Source organism: Phascolarctos cinereus, unplaced genomic scaffold (assembly GCF_003287225.1).
Source record: "Phascolarctos cinereus isolate Bilbo 61053 unplaced genomic scaffold, phaCin_HiC Scaffold_4;HRSCAF=312, whole genome shotgun sequence".
NCBI lineage: Eukaryota > Metazoa > Chordata > Mammalia > Diprotodontia > Phascolarctidae > Phascolarctos > Phascolarctos cinereus.
Window position 1 is genome coordinate 143,378,269 of NW_027555847.1, and position 15,520 is coordinate 143,393,788.

General features: G+C 37.4%; 2 protein-coding genes across 3 annotated transcripts in view; one reads left to right on the top strand and one right to left on the bottom strand.

The window, feature by feature from the left end:
- Window positions 1-4,401, top strand: part of CTNNAL1 (catenin alpha like 1) — a 100,737-nt gene extending 96,336 nt beyond the window's left edge. For both annotated transcript variants that reach the window (XM_078152658.1, XM_020995689.2), the window contains 4 exons: window positions 1,446-1,502; window positions 1,618-1,731; window positions 2,295-2,378; window positions 3,129-4,401. In XM_078152658.1, the coding sequence (XP_078008784.1) occupies window positions 1,446-1,502; window positions 1,618-1,731; window positions 2,295-2,378; window positions 3,129-3,293 (420 nt within the window). In that variant the 3' untranslated portion in view covers window positions 3,294-4,401. The remainder of the gene's footprint in view (window positions 1-1,445; window positions 1,503-1,617; window positions 1,732-2,294; window positions 2,379-3,128) is intronic.
- Window positions 2,588-15,173, bottom strand: ABITRAM (actin binding transcription modulator). Its single transcript, XM_020995460.2, has 6 exons — window positions 15,020-15,173; window positions 14,044-14,095; window positions 8,153-8,282; window positions 6,002-6,078; window positions 5,840-5,909; window positions 2,588-5,747 (listed from the first exon to the last, which is right to left on the bottom strand). The coding sequence occupies exons 1-6, from the start codon at window positions 15,096-15,098 to the stop codon at window positions 5,610-5,612; spliced, it is 546 nt and encodes a 181-aa protein (XP_020851119.2). The 5' UTR covers window positions 15,099-15,173; the 3' UTR covers window positions 2,588-5,609.
- Window positions 15,174-15,520: the final 347 nt, after the last annotated feature.

The following is a 15,520-nucleotide window of genomic DNA, read 5'->3' on the forward strand; positions in this document are numbered from 1 at the left end:
GGGAAAGTGATGTTCCTTCCTGAAGAAAATATTTCTTTGAAGAACTGAAAGTTAAAATCATTTTAGAATTCTACATGATGAGAAAGAAAAAAAACATACCATACCAGCTGGTATGAACATTTCTTGTTGTTAGCCACTTAGGATTTCCTACAGCCTACAGACTTAATATTGGTCAAAGTTCTCCCTTGTTCTGGGTAAGCAAAGCCTAACTCAGGCGAGTCAAGTGGTTCAGACTGTCATGTGGAAGGCAATGAAACATGGACCTTACAACATTTAATAAAAAAAATTTTGTAATAATAAAAAGATCCAGTAAGGATACAGCACTGAGATGAATGCAACTGCCCTCTGCAATCACACTTTATCACAGAAGCAGCCCTCAAAAGATATGTTTACTCCAGCAATAGGGATTCTGATAAGACTGAGAAGACTCTTTATAAGTTAGGCCTTTTATGACTCAAGTAATCAGGAAATCTCATCAACCACTTGAACCCCATTTCCCTAAACCAATTAAGTGTTAAGAACAACTTTCCTAATCCTTAAAGTTGACACTAGCCTAACCTAGGTGAAACAAATGTTGCACCTACCAAAAACATTACATTTTATACTAGTCCAAATACAATGTACATAGTTTTATACTATCATGAGTGTGTTGTAAATGAGGCTGTTAGCCTGTTCTCCATATGGTGCAGGTAGCTTTCCTCTATTCCATGACTGCATTGGTGAGCTTTTTTATAATTTGCCACAAGAATGTGAAAGAGCAATGCATACTTATCCATTATAACAAATATACTCAAATTATATGCCCTCCTTACAAATCAGTAGTATCTTTTTTTTTTTAAATTAACAGGGCAATATACAGGCTTTCCTTACCATTAACACTGAGTGTATGAAAATATCAGGCAAAACAATGCTATTGGACATCAGTTAGCTTGACAGGAACCACTTTACAAATGGCAAGCAAAGATGTGCCAGCAGTTTAGTGCTTCTGGGACTCAAGCATCATTGCTAATCATGTTTTTTGGGTTGATCAGTTAAATGATGTTACTTATCCAAGGACTCTGTGACTTGGTAAGGTCTGTTTAAACTACGTAATGTATGATAATATATAATAACGCATAATAATACATAATGATGTTATTTTGAAACCGGGTTTTGTGAAATATGTTTGTATTGCTGTGGATTTTGAATATACAATTATTGATAACCCATACTAACACTGTATTATGTGCATAAGTTGTTAGAAAAATAATAAATGTTCATATTATTAGTTCACCTTTCTTTATGGCTTATGATCTATTTTAATGGGAAAAAATATTAGTGCCCAGTCACTTATAAGTTTTAAGCTCTTTTGACAGTATAAAAATTAAAATATTATAATACATTTATTACATTCTTAAATACAGATTCTGAGATTTAAAATAAATCCTTTTTTTCCCTTCTATCAGGTTTTTGCTACAGAAGGTTTAAAACTTGCTTCAGTTCTCCAAGGTTTCTCAAAACAGGTAATGTCTGCTGAAGATTAAACTTATGCCTCACCTTTTGAAGGTACAACATTGGGTATAAAAATTGAAGCCATTATTTATTGGAATTATTATAATTTCCTAATTTGCATTTCAGCTGAAAGATGATGACAAGCTTTTACTTCTACTGGAAATAAACAAGCTGATGCCTCTGTGCCAGCAGCTCCAACTCACAGCTAAGACCCCCATTCAGAATAAAATATATACAAAGGTAAAAAAGATGTGTTATTCAGCTAGAAAAATAAATGCTTTCTTCTTCTGCTTATATTAGTATAGATTTCACAGTCCTGTGTGTTATCACACAGGAGGGCAATTCCTCTCTCTTTCCCAAGGCTCAGCTGCCAGAATAACTTTCCTCTTGTTATAACTGATGACAAAAAGCTACAGCAGATTAACTCAGGCTATAAGGAATTGTTCTAATTTAACCAAAAAAAATGACTTAGCCACTTTACAGACTGTCCTCATATTGTCATTTGTCCAACCAAAGCTAGGCCCAAGACCTTGAAGAGATTTCAAGAGAGGAGTCACAGTTCCCTAGAGTGTCTTAATACCACAGTGAAAAGAGTTTTGCTCTCACTGCAGAATTGTCTTATTCATGTTATAGGCAATGGAGCTGCCCGAAGGCTCTTCTGAATCTAGAATTTGGGAACAAAGTGCTTGGGGTCTTTAAACTATTTTTCTAGTCAGGTACTTACAGATGTTTCCTGATTTCCTTAATGTAAAAGAGTCTTAATAAATTTGGAGCTTAAATTGACAGTCTTTCTGTAACTACAGGTTGACAAATGTATTCTAAAAACAAGATTTGTCCTGGCTACATTGGCCCAACTTCTCCCAGTTTGCTATAAACTGATGCATAAGGTGAGTTAGTTCTTCTATGACAAACCTTTATCTTTGTACACAGAGAAAGAATATAGTCAGTTCTGCTGTAAAGTGACATATGTGTTCCTAAAAATCACCATGCTATGCAAAATCATGAAATAAAAACCCACAGGGCATTCAGGAAAAATGGAATAAGGGGAACAACACCCAAAAACCTCATCAGTGACACATTAAAAAAAAGAGAGGAGCCTAGAAAAACATTACAGTTTTATACATGTTAAAAGGTTAAATGCATAAATACTACAATAGTAAAAGCATCAATGACCTCAGGCTACTGCTCAGCCTTCACTCTGGGTTCACATAGGGGCGTGGACTGGCAAAGCTGACATCTACGGGTGAGAGGGTGACCTTGTTGGGCCTTCACTCCAGGACCTGGGGCTGTGGCCATGGAAGAGGCAGGGAGCAGGAATAGGGTGTGATTCTGGTGCTCCGACTGTACCGGAAAATATATGATATGGTGCTTTTTCCTTGAAAAGGACCTAAAGTTTGCTTGTGGAAGTGGATGCTGGAAGGGCTACAGCTTGTGAACTGTTGTGAGTGTTGCATTTTTTTGAGCTCTCACCATTTCTCAAAGGAAAAACAGAATATAAGCAAACTTGACATATGGATTGTGCTCAAATTTTTTCCTAATATATCAACTGCTTTGGAAGAAATTTGAATTTTTGAAAGAAGTGTTACAGCAGAACTGACTTTTTAGCCACATTTAACTTTATAAAATTACTTTTACAGTGCAAATCAGAAAATGATTGTATAAATTCTCTTCAACCCTGGATGGAAAGCAGATGGCAAACAGTTACAACTAAAGACAGCATGGATGAAAAAACCGTAGAAGCTTTTGCGGTCAGATCTCTAGAACATAACATAGCAAACCTGACATTTTTAGAAAGCAAATAATTGTCAGATTCTTCAGTGCTATGAGAAAATTAATTAAGTGCTTTCTACTTGTTTTTTTTCCCCTTCTCATCACAATTTCACATTATCAAACTTCTTGTGATAATTCTTAGCATCTAATAAATGCCAATGATAGTTTTCAAAACTTTAACTCCAGTGTGATTTTGTAACAGACATGTGTATCATTGCTAACATTTATTTAAGAATCAAAATCATTTATCCAGAATGTCTTAATGAATCTTCAATCCAAAGAAACACCTATGAAGATGTTCTCGAGAACCTCTGACATACCACATTAGTTATGTTCTGCCTATATATTTACAGTTTTTAGTACCATATTAAAGAAATGTTTTTGAAGCAGTTTTATTTCCTCATTGCTTTGTAATACCTTAAATCTCTAGAAATCATTTATTTTGGAATATACCTATATGATTATTAAATCACTGTTTACGGGTATTACTTAATGGAATAAATATGTTCCAACTGAACTTGTTGTAAAGTGAAATGTTTTTCCATAGCTTGAGTTCTCCATTTTACAGCTGGAGATAACATTTCCATGGAGAAAATCCATTAATAAAATACATTAGTGTATTTGGCAATCCATAGGAAAAGATAAGGCGGCCAGATCTGCAGTATTCTGGGTATTGTAGTACTGTGAATATTTTGCAACACTTTACAAACTATAGGATCTTCACCTATATCCTTTGTTCAGACCCCACATTTTCTCCCATGCCTTTGCATAACAAAGTCCCCAAACTCAACTCCCAGAACTCACCACTCACTTTCTCTTTGGATTTTTCTAAAACATGTAGGCATTTCAACATCAAAAAGGGTACTATGGAGAGTCAAGGGATCTGGGTTCTAGTCCTAGATATGACAACTGTATAATCTTGGGCAAGTCATTTCCTCCATCTGAACCTTAGGTTCTTCATCTGTAAAATAAGTGGACTGGACTAAATAACCTATTACTTTACAGATGAAGGAAGACCTCTGTGAAGATGACTTTTTACAGATGAAGATAACCTCTAAAGCCCCTTCCCAGCCCTAAAATTCTGCATTTCACTAAATTGATTACGTGATAAAGTCTCCCCTAAAAATTTACTCAAGATACTTGAGGTTTAAAAAACATTGGTGTGCCTAGAGCCTTACATACACTTATAAAGTAGCTATGCAATAAATGCTCAAAAATTGAGTTATGGTATTTTACCAGTGAGAAGTGGCCTGGCACAGTGTATAGGAGCTAGCCTCAAAGTCCCAGCTACAACAAATACAGGCTTTATAACCTTGGGCAAGTCACTTAACCTCTCAGGGCCGTTAGCAACTTTTAACACCCTAAGCTGCAAAGCAGCTACCACATCTGCCTTTGTAAAGGGAGTTTCTTCAACCAACAGCATCTGTCAAGACCCAAAAAAAGAATGATCAAACGTTACACACTGGATAGCATTTTATGCTTTTTGTAATACTTTCATAAGCACTAAAACTCTTTGCTACCAACTTCAGTGAGAACTCACATACTTGAATCTCAGCATCTCAGCTCTGAGCTGAGATGGGAGAGAACACCCCAGAAACAGGAGGAACAGAGATACGAAAAGCCTTACTGAAGATCAGAAGACAAGCGAAATAACATGGTGGATAGAAAGAGATGAGCTTAGACCAGGAAGACCTGGATTCAAGTCCTGCCTCTGACACAGACAGTTTTACCCTGGGCAAGTCCCTAATCTCTTAGGACCCCAAGCAGCTTTCTTAGGCTCTTTAAGCTGAAGAGCATGTGGCCATCTGCAATGGGAGAGAGAAATCCTCACCAAAAGCTCCCCAAATAATAGGTCTGGTCAAAAAAATAAGTAAAGAGAAGACAGTCTAGTTTCTACCTCCTCTCATTTCCAATCTCTACTCTGCCAGTTCAGGCAAGCAAGAAGTGTCCTTGGGCAGAGTGTACTACCTTGTCTGAATGTTCTGTTGAAACTGGTGAAGGAGGAGGCCTGAGGGGTCAAGGGTGGGGTGTCTTTTGTTTCACCAAAGAGAATCCAAAATATCTGGAAAATAGTCTTTGCAGCTTCCCAGATGTTTATGTTGTATTTGAATAAGTGAGAAGAGCTGGATGAAAAGAGGGTATACTTGGGCAGGGGAGGGAAAGATGACCTAAGAAATCAAGATGGACTGGCAAAGATCACCAGTACTGAAGCGGCCAGGAACTGAAGCAGAGCCATCCCACAATATGGAGAGGACTGTTCCTACCACCACTTTCTTGTCCAGTCGTGCTCTACAGCAGTTGGTCCTTTAACACGTATAGATTTGTGTTTCTTTTGATTTCATTTGTCTTCATGGTGTTTCTGATCTGTTATTAATTCGTTTCACCACGACTTCTTCATATTCTTTTTGTGTCAACAATCCCTCAGTAACGCTCTTGCTTTCTTCAAATTTGGGTAGCACAACAGCAATATATCCCTCAGTGGATGGCTAGAAAATAAATCCAAAATCTGACATAGCCGAAATAGACATAAACATAGACAAAAACCTAACAAAAAGTATAAATAAGGCTTTTTTTTTACCTTTTCCTGCAAAATGGATGGCTTATCTAGAATATTTTCATTCACTTCCATCAACCGTCCTCTCACACAGCTGTTAAAAAAAAAAGTTTTTTAAAGACCATTTTAAAAGAAAATTGCTTTCATTCTCCTTCTCCCCCAAGTTCTGTTTCAAAAGCAACTGACCTTGACACAGTATATTCTTCTCCATCTGAACAGGATATCCTACAAAGAGGTGCAAGTTCTGTTAGAAATTGTGCCCCCTGGATATAAAAGAAAGAACAAGAATTCATTCATATTTTAATCTTTCTTAATATATAAGCAGTCCTTATATTTAAAGCTAAGAATTTAGTAAATCTTAAAGTATTATATAAATGTGAATTTTTTTATAAACTAGTTACATTCCTGTAAAAATTTACTAACAATAAGCGAAAATCAATCTAATAAACATTTACTGATCATATTCTATGTGCAAGGCACTGTCCCTGCCCTTAAGGAACTGACAATCTAGTAAGGGAAGGATAATATATTTATACACAATTGTAGAGTGGGAAGACCATGTGACCACTGGCAAGCTAACTTAAATCTCTTTAAGTCTCAGTTTTGTCATCTTAGATTAGACGATCTCAAAGATTCCTTCTAGGTGTAAATCTTATGATCCTATACGCTACTGACACAAGTTAGGAGTTCAGTTAAGTGCAGAGAAGGGGTCAAACAGAGTGTCATGAAAATCTAAAGAGATTTCATGGAGGAAGTGACAACTGAAGCTGGCCTTGGGAAAAAAAAAAAAGGATTTCAAAAAGACAAGACCTGGGGAAGGGACAGACCAATACACAGAAGTTATAAAAATCAAGAAAAGGTCAGTGATCTAGTTTGGCTGGAATGCACTGTGTATGAAAAAGTACCTGTGAAATAAGGTTGGCAACAAAGAAATAATCCTAGACGTCTTGACAAGGAGTTTGTATTTGAGGTAAGAAGAAACTATTCAAAGTCTCTGAGCAGGAAATAAAAGTTAAATCTTATTTTCATTTTAAAAAAATGTCATAAAGGATTAAGTTCATGATCAAGGGCATGATACCCACTTCTAAATAAAATGACCAAACCCAGCACACTTAATCATCTACTTTTTCATCTTTTTGTCCCCCAGCACCTAGCACAGTGCCTTGTAAGAAGTTTTTATTATTTACTGAATTGAACTGTAATATTACTGCTTACTTTCTAGGATAAACTTTCCAAAGTGTACAAAAATCAAAGTTGCTCTATAATATTAAATTTTACATGACGGGCTTTATAACACTACAAATTTTTTTAATTTTGCTTCCTAATTTCAGCTTCTTTCTTACTAAAACAAATCAGAAAGTGAAGAACATGTCATGGGGTTTAGAAGGGCTTCCTCAGAAGATTTTAACAGACTTTGAGGAAGACCTGGGGTCATATGACTTTTTGAGAAACTTATCCATGTATGTATGTTTAACATCCTTTTAAAAATATTTTGTTGAATTAAAAGCATTTTAAAAATTGTTTAAAATGAATAACATTGAAATATCTAATAACTAATGTTTCTTTATGGGAATTTTTCAGCAGAAGTATGAAAGATAGGATGTTTGTAACCAGGGAGGTGGCTAAGGTGTGTATACTTGTATATATAAAATATGACTGGTAATAGAAGATACTGGATTCTTAAGTGGCTGGACTGTAGTAAGAAAAATTTGGAAACAAAGAAATCTAATTCAGTCAAGTTATAAAATGCTCCCAACAAAAGTTGCCTAAATCTTGCAAATATTACAAGAACTGGTTTTCCTAGTACAAGAGGTCACTCACATAGACTTAAGCTTCTTAAATAAGCAAAGCAATGATAATCGGCCTAACCCAGCAAGACTTGAAGGTATCGGTTAGCACATTGTAAGTTATAACACCCTCCCCCTCATGTAATAACACTAAAAGCATTCACCCCCAATCACAAAAAATTATATGGGAAAACAAGGAACACTAAGACTAGCCATGACTGGGGTTCTGCTCTCCAGTCCCAAAACCTCCCCTTCTATCCCTATTATTCACTTCCAAAGTCTAAAGCCATGCCACTTAATTATTAATTACAGGGCAACAAATGCCAATAATCTTTTGTGTTTTCACCTTTGCAAAAATAATTTTGTGCTAGCTATGGACAATAAATACTCTTAAGAATTTGCCACTAGTACAGAGAACAAATATTTTCCTTATATTATCAGAAAGGATTTTTGATATCAATTCACCACCATCCTCTCTCTAGGCTTATTTGTTTTTATATTACTATTAATGGTGAGGATGTAAAGAGATAATAAGAACAAATATCCATACCCGTTTAAACTTCCCAGAAACCTTGTTCTGAAGTCTGCTACAGTTGGCACTGATTTGGTAGTTAATACTTTTAATTGTTTTTCCATTTTGAAGAAGTGGATGAGATTCTGCCAATGTGATTACACAGATTCTATAAAAGAGAAACATTATCTATTATTTAATATTTTGATCTCATCCATGACCTACTATTGTGTCAGGTACACTTTCTCTGAGTTTACATTGTACTACTCAATACTTGGTCCAGAAGCAATGATTTTTGTTCCCCTGTGGTTATTGCTGGGTGAAAGAAAAGAACTAGGGATTAATATTGCAGGATATGAAGGATTAATAATTAAGACAAAATTGAAAACTGCTACTCCTAAGATAATACAAAAATGCTAGAAAACAGATTAAATCTTAGTAGCTAATAGAAGAGGACCAGAGATAGTAGGGTTACTAAGAAATGGAAGAGAGAAAGTAAAATAATAATATCAACAGTTGATACATAAGTCACCTTAAGCTTTACAAATTCCTTCATATACAGTATCTCATCGGTTCCTCACAAAATTAGGTACAGGTATTATCTACTTATCACAAATGAGAATGATATAAACACATACATACATTCTGATCTATGACAACAGAGATATACATACACTTTTTTACCCTGAGTCACTCTCATCTTCATTTTTATGAGACTGAAGAGACTACAATGACATTTGTTAATTTTGGTAACAGTTTTCTATATAGGGCACTCCCCAGTGAAAGGGATAAACCACTGAAGAGACCAAAAAGAAAAATTACGAACACAATTAAAGCAAAGGGAGTTGGATATTTTTAAGGGATCCTCATACAGTAACCTAACTTCCTTTCTCTTCTAAACCCTCTGAAATCCTGCTTCCAGTGTCATCATTCAACTGCAAATGCTCTCCCCTAAGTTTCCAATGTTAATTGCTAACTCTAATGGCTTTTTCTCAATTCTGATCCCTCTTGACCTCTCTAGCATCTGACATTTGTCAGTCACCATTTCCTTCTGGATAATCTCTCCTAAATTTTTAGGATTATACATGAAACTGATTATGTAAAGCAAGATACCTCAATGGCTCTCTTTCCTTTTGTTCCCCCTATCCTATCCTTCTCCCTCTTTGTACTTCTATTCCTCACCCTCTAAATTGAGGGGGGAGGGGTGAAGCCCTCATAACAGTCAAGCAAAACAAATTCCCATATTGGCTATATCCAAAAATGTATGAAAATTGGGTATCGAATTTCATCAACTATCTTCTGAATCACTGATTGGAGTTCTCAAGTCTTTCAAAGTTGTTTGTCTTTACAATACTGTCACTGTATTTACTGTTCTGCTTCTATTCACTGTACTCTGCATCCGTTCATAAGTCTTCCCAGTTTCTCTGAAACCAACTCCTTAATTTCTTAGAGCACAATAATATTCCATTACATTCATTTGCCATAATTTGTTCAGCTATTCTACAATAGATGAGCATCCCCTCAGTTTCCAGTTCTTTGATACTACAAAAAGGGCTGCTATAAGTATTTTTGAATATATGGTACCTTTTCCTCTTTCTTCTATCTGTGGTAAATGCCTAATAGTAGTATTTCTGGGTCAAAAAGGTATGCAGAGTTTAGTAATTCTTTGAGCATAGTTCCAAACTGTTTTCTAGAACGGCTATACCAATTCATAGCTCTATCAAAAGTGCATTAATGTGCCTATTTCCTCACAGCTCCTTCAACAATTGTAATTTTTCTTTTTTGTAATCTTTGCCAATCTGATAGGTGTGAGGTAGAATCACAGATATGCTTTAAATTTGCAGTTCTCTAATTATTAGGGATTTGGAATATTTTTTCAAGTATGTTGATAACTTAAATTTCCTTTGAAAACTACCTATTCATATCCTTTGACCATAAATTCATCTATGAGGGAATGGCTCTCAGCCTTATAAATTTCAATCAGTTCTTTATACATGGTACGTCTTGATATGACAACTTTATCAGAGAAACCTGTTGCATAGATTTTTTCCCCAGTTATATTTCCCTTCTACTGTTAACTGCATTGTGGTTTGGTTTTGTTTGTGCATATACCTGTTAATTTTATGTAATAAAAATTGTCCATTTTATCTTCTGTAATCTTTTCTATCCCTTGTTTAGTCATTGTCCCCCTATCCATAGATCTGAAAGGTAATTTCTTCCTCCTCTAATTATTTTATGTCACCTTTAATGTCTATGTCATATATACATTTGAAGAAGTGAATTTATACCTAATTTCTGCCAGACTGCTTTCCAGTTTTAGCAGCTTTTGTCAAATTGTGAGTCCTTATCTGGGATCTTTGGTTTTTTTCAAACAACAGACCACTGGGTTCATTTGCTTCTGTATGTTGTATACCAACTCTGTTTCACTGACTGACCTCTCTATTTTTTAACCAGGATCAAATCATTTTGATGAATGCTGCTTTGTAGGATAGTTTAAAATCTGCTACTGCTAAGCTCCCTTCTTCCCACTTTTTAAAATTTCTCTTTAGGTTCTTGACAAGGTAGGTCTGACCATATCATCTTCCCTGCCTCAATGAGCTCCAGTGCTTCCCTATTACCTGCAGGATCTAATACAAACTCTTCTATTTATCATTTAAAGCTCTTCAAAACCTGAATCCTTCCTACCTTTCCAGGTTTCTTACACCTTCCCTCCCACCATGTATTCCCTGAGCTCTACACTTGCCTACTTGGAGTTCTCTACCATGATCCTTCCTCTCGTCTCTGTGCATTCCAGCTGGCTGTCACTCATGCCTAAAATGCTCAGCCCCTTCACCCCTTCACCTCCACCTCTTGGTTTCCCTTTCATCCTTCAAGACTGAGCTCAATGTCCAAAATCAGAAGCCATTTCTCTCCACCCCCTACCCCCTGCTGCTCATAACTTCCCCTTTGAAGCCACCTTCATCTGCTCTGTATATACATATTGTATGTACCTAGTTATTTATATACCTCCCCATTAGAACACATGCTTCTTGACAGCAGGGACTGTTTTTTGCTTTTGTTTGTATCCTTAGAACTTAGTGCAATGTCTGGCACATAAAAGCTTAATAGATATTTTTTGACTGACTTTTCTATTCTCATGATACTTCTGTTTAAATAACCAGGCTAGTCATCTATAATCAGAGACCTCTCACCCCTGGACAATGCTGGGGAAAAAAAGTGATATATTCTTATTCTCCAGCTTTCCCTTTCCTAATCTCAAAGCCAGCTACTCTTTTGTTCATATTAGTTATTATATCTCCTGCCCTATTTTAAATATAGCCTATGACATGTTACAATTTCCATCTAGGGATACGAAGACAAAAAAAAAAAGAGAGAGAAATAGTTGCTGCCCTTAAGGAACTTATATTCATCTGGGGTAACAACATATATATATATATATATATATATATATATATATATATATATATATATATATATATATATATATATATATACCTATAATAGAAAACACGTATGATATAATTTAGTAGGGCAGATGGTACTAACAGCTAGGTATCAGGAAAGGATTTACGTAGGCATTTGGACTGAATTAAATTCTTCCTTTGAAATGCCCCAGAAAGCAAAATCTAAATCTATCTGTGTCAGGTATGGCGTCAATGCCTTAGGACCCTGCTAGCAGGCCCTTATGCTGCTCTCGTGACTGCCATCTCAAAATCGTTTCAAAGTTCTCTTCAAGTTAAAACAGTAAAATGTAGGTGCTGTATATCACCAGAAAGAATAACCTCTAATCCTATAAAACAAAGTAAGGTTATACCAAAAATACAAGTAGCCAAGGAACCCTAGACTAGATTACCTTCCAAAGTCCATTCTAGTCTCATAATTATTCCTTGACTCATACTGCAAAGAAAAATCACTAAAAATAAAGAACTGTAGGGAACTGCAATAAGGAGTATCTACAGCCAGAAGGCATTTGGAAGTGAAAAGAACATTGTACACAGTAACAGCAATATTGTACAATGGTCAAGTGTGAATTTTTTAGCTATTTTCAGCAATACAATGATCCAAGACAAGTCCAAAGGACTCATGATGAAAAATGCTACCCACCTCCAGAGAAAGAACTGATGGACTCTGAATGCAGAATGAAGCATACTTTTAAAATTTAATTTTTCTTGGTTTTTGTGTTTGTGGTTTGCAACATGGCTAATATGTAATTTTAAAAAAAGATTTCTCATCTGTAATTTAGATCAAATTGTTTACTTTCTTGGGGGGAGGGAGGGGAGCATGGGAAGAAGAGAACTAGAACTCAATTAAAAAAATGTTAAAAAAAATTTTACATGTAAATGAGAAAAATAAAATAAAATAAAAGTTTTAAAGGCAATTGGTAAGTGCATTATTGTGAACTGAAGAAATGTATGTAGGAAATATTACATTTAATGGAGCCACTTCACAAAAAAGGTGCCAAAAATAATCAAACATATTGATCATAAAATGCTCTGTGGAAAATAATTAAGAATGCTACTCAACCTATAAGCTGATAAAGAGAGATGGTAAGTAACTGCTCACTGCAAAAGAGAAAGTATTTGACATTGTAGACAACCCTCTCTCTCCCTCCTGAATAGTCTTTCCTCTTTGAGTTTTCCTGACATTGCTCTTTCCTGTTTTTTCAGTCCATCTCACTGACTCATCATCTGGTCATACCCACTAATTCTGGGTGTAGTCCAAGATCTATCCTGAGTCCTCTTCTCTTTTGTTTCTACATACTCTCTCCCTCTCTGTGACTTCACCTGTTCCCATGGGTTCAATTATCATTTTTATTGAGATAATTCCTGGATCTATAGATCGAGCTCCAATTTTTCTCCTAAGCTCCAGTCCCACAAAGACCTACTGCCTTTTGGACATATCAAATGAATGAGCCATAGGCATCTCAAATTTAACATGTCTAAAAGAGAACTCTTTTATTTTTCTCTTTAAATTCACCTCTCTGTCAACCTTCCCTATAACTTCCAAGAGCACCATCATCCTTTCAGTCACCCAGGTTCAAAGATTCAATGTCACCCTCAACTCCTCACTCTCACCCTAACTATCTAGTCAGTTGCCAATCCAGTCTCTCCCACATTCACCTGTGTCCCCTTCTGTCCACTCACACAGCCACTACCTTATTTCAAGCCTTCATCACTTCTCCTTTAAACTACTAGAACAGCGTCCTAACTAGTCTCAGTGCTTCAAGTCTCTTCCCTACTCCAATATATCTCTTCCCAGCTGGGAAACTGATTTTCCTACATCTCTGTGCCTTGGCAATGGCTGTCCCCCATTCTTCTTCACTTCTCTTAGAATCTACTTTTCTTTAAGACTTAGCTCAACCACCACCTTCTACATGAGTCTTTTCTGATCCCCCATATACCTCTCCAAACTATACATTTATATATTTGTATATCTCCTACATTAAGATGTAAGCTCTTTGAAGGAGCTCCTGGTTTACCTAGTTCTTATCTAACACAATGCCTGGCAAAAAGGTATAATACTTGCTGATTAGCTGAATTTTGGGTGAACTGGTTTTTGCTATCTCCCAAGCAAGTGAATTTTGTAAACCCAAAGTGAATTGTGTGAAGACTTTAATGACAATTTAGGGATTTAAGTAGCAATTATTTACTCAAAAGCTTCAACTTAGAGGCATCACTAATGAATGCTACATGCAAATAAAATTATCACAATCATAATATCAGGGCTCCCATAGCTTTTAACTACATAATCCTGAACATGACACTTCACCTTTCTCAGCTATAACATGGAAATTCCATTACTGTACTACTTGCCTCATAAAATTTTTTGAGAAAAACACTTAGTAAATCTTTAAAAAATACACACACTATTATTATTTTTAAGTAGCATAATTTTTTCAACAATTAAAATAACAATTCAGATTCACTTGCCTGTTAGAGTGTTGCAATATACAGTGATCTTCACATGGCTTTCCCTTCACATCTAGGAAATGCAGAAGAATTAAGTCTATCATAGTTGCTAAATTAATACTTGCCATAATATTACAGTCTACTTAAAGAAACCACCTATCATTTCAAAGACAAGTGATCATTTTGATAAGCAATCTTAGAACACAGATAACAGGATGACAGGTTTCATAATTTCTTATGATGTACCAACCTCCCAGAACACAATAAAAAAAGAATCTGAATATTAAAAACAAAATACTTCTAATAAAGTATTTTAAGGGCCCAGGGTGGAAACATTCTTCCTTTCTCCCCATGTTGTGGCTGACACCACTTAAGAGGATTGCCCCTACCTACTACAAGGTTCTGGGCTGGAGGAGAACCCACAAGGACTGTTCTCTTATCTATGTTGAAGGCTGGCAGCAGTAAGCCTCATGTTTGCACGTGACATCATACAGGAGGGTACCTCATGGCTTTGATCACCCCATTTTCCCACCAGGGTTGGGAGAGAGGGGACCGAAGAGTCTGCAGCCTCATGAGGCTTCTCACGGCATTCCCAAGCCTGCCCTGGGCTCTCAGGGGCCTCAGAGAGGGGTGCAAACCCAAAGTCCCGGGGAAAGCGGCCACCTAGACGCATCTACCATCACAGCAATTCCCCCCCGGCCCCGCCCGGGTGATTTTTTGCCATTTAGGATGACTTTGGATGAATAAGGAAACCCTTCTTGGAGCCCGTCTTTGACTCGAAACCCCAGGCGTGGGGTGATACCAGCTCCCTCCAGGGCGGGGCTCAGCCCTGACCTTTCCAGGACTCCGCAGTGCTCAGCATCGCGCCCGGCACACAGTAAGCGCTTAATGCATGCTTGCTGCCCGGCGTGGTCGGCGGCCCGCGGGCCCTGGCCTGGCCTTCTGTCCGAGGGCCGAAGCAACGGCTCCTGCACCTGCCCCGCCGTCTCCTACCTACCGGCCTTGTACCAGCGGGTGAAATAGCGATCCACCAGAGACGGGGCCGCAGGCGCGATACCCCCGGCACCGGCCGCCATGGCGAGCTCGGCTCCCGCCAGATCCAGCGATCGCAGCCCCACAGATAAGTCACCACGCACTTCCGCCTTCCCACGTGGGAGCGGCGGCCGGCGCGCGCACCGAGCCTCGTGCGCGTGCGAGCGCCCCCCTCCGGCAGCCGAAGGTGGGCGCAGCTGTGCAGCGCCAGAACAGCTTAGATCGCGGTGGTTCGTTCAGCTACTCTGCAATCCTTGGACGAATAGACTGTTGGGATGAGGAGGGAGGTTGAGGGGTTCCTATTAAAAATAAAAGAGGCCCAGAGCACATGACCAGCTCCTTTAAAGGTGCCCCAGGTGAGATTCTCCATTACTCCTGCTATTATATACATATAGTTTCAGACGTTTCCACCTTCCTTTTTTTATATTAGTATATCCCAAAGCCCAGGTAAGAGCAGTTCCACTCT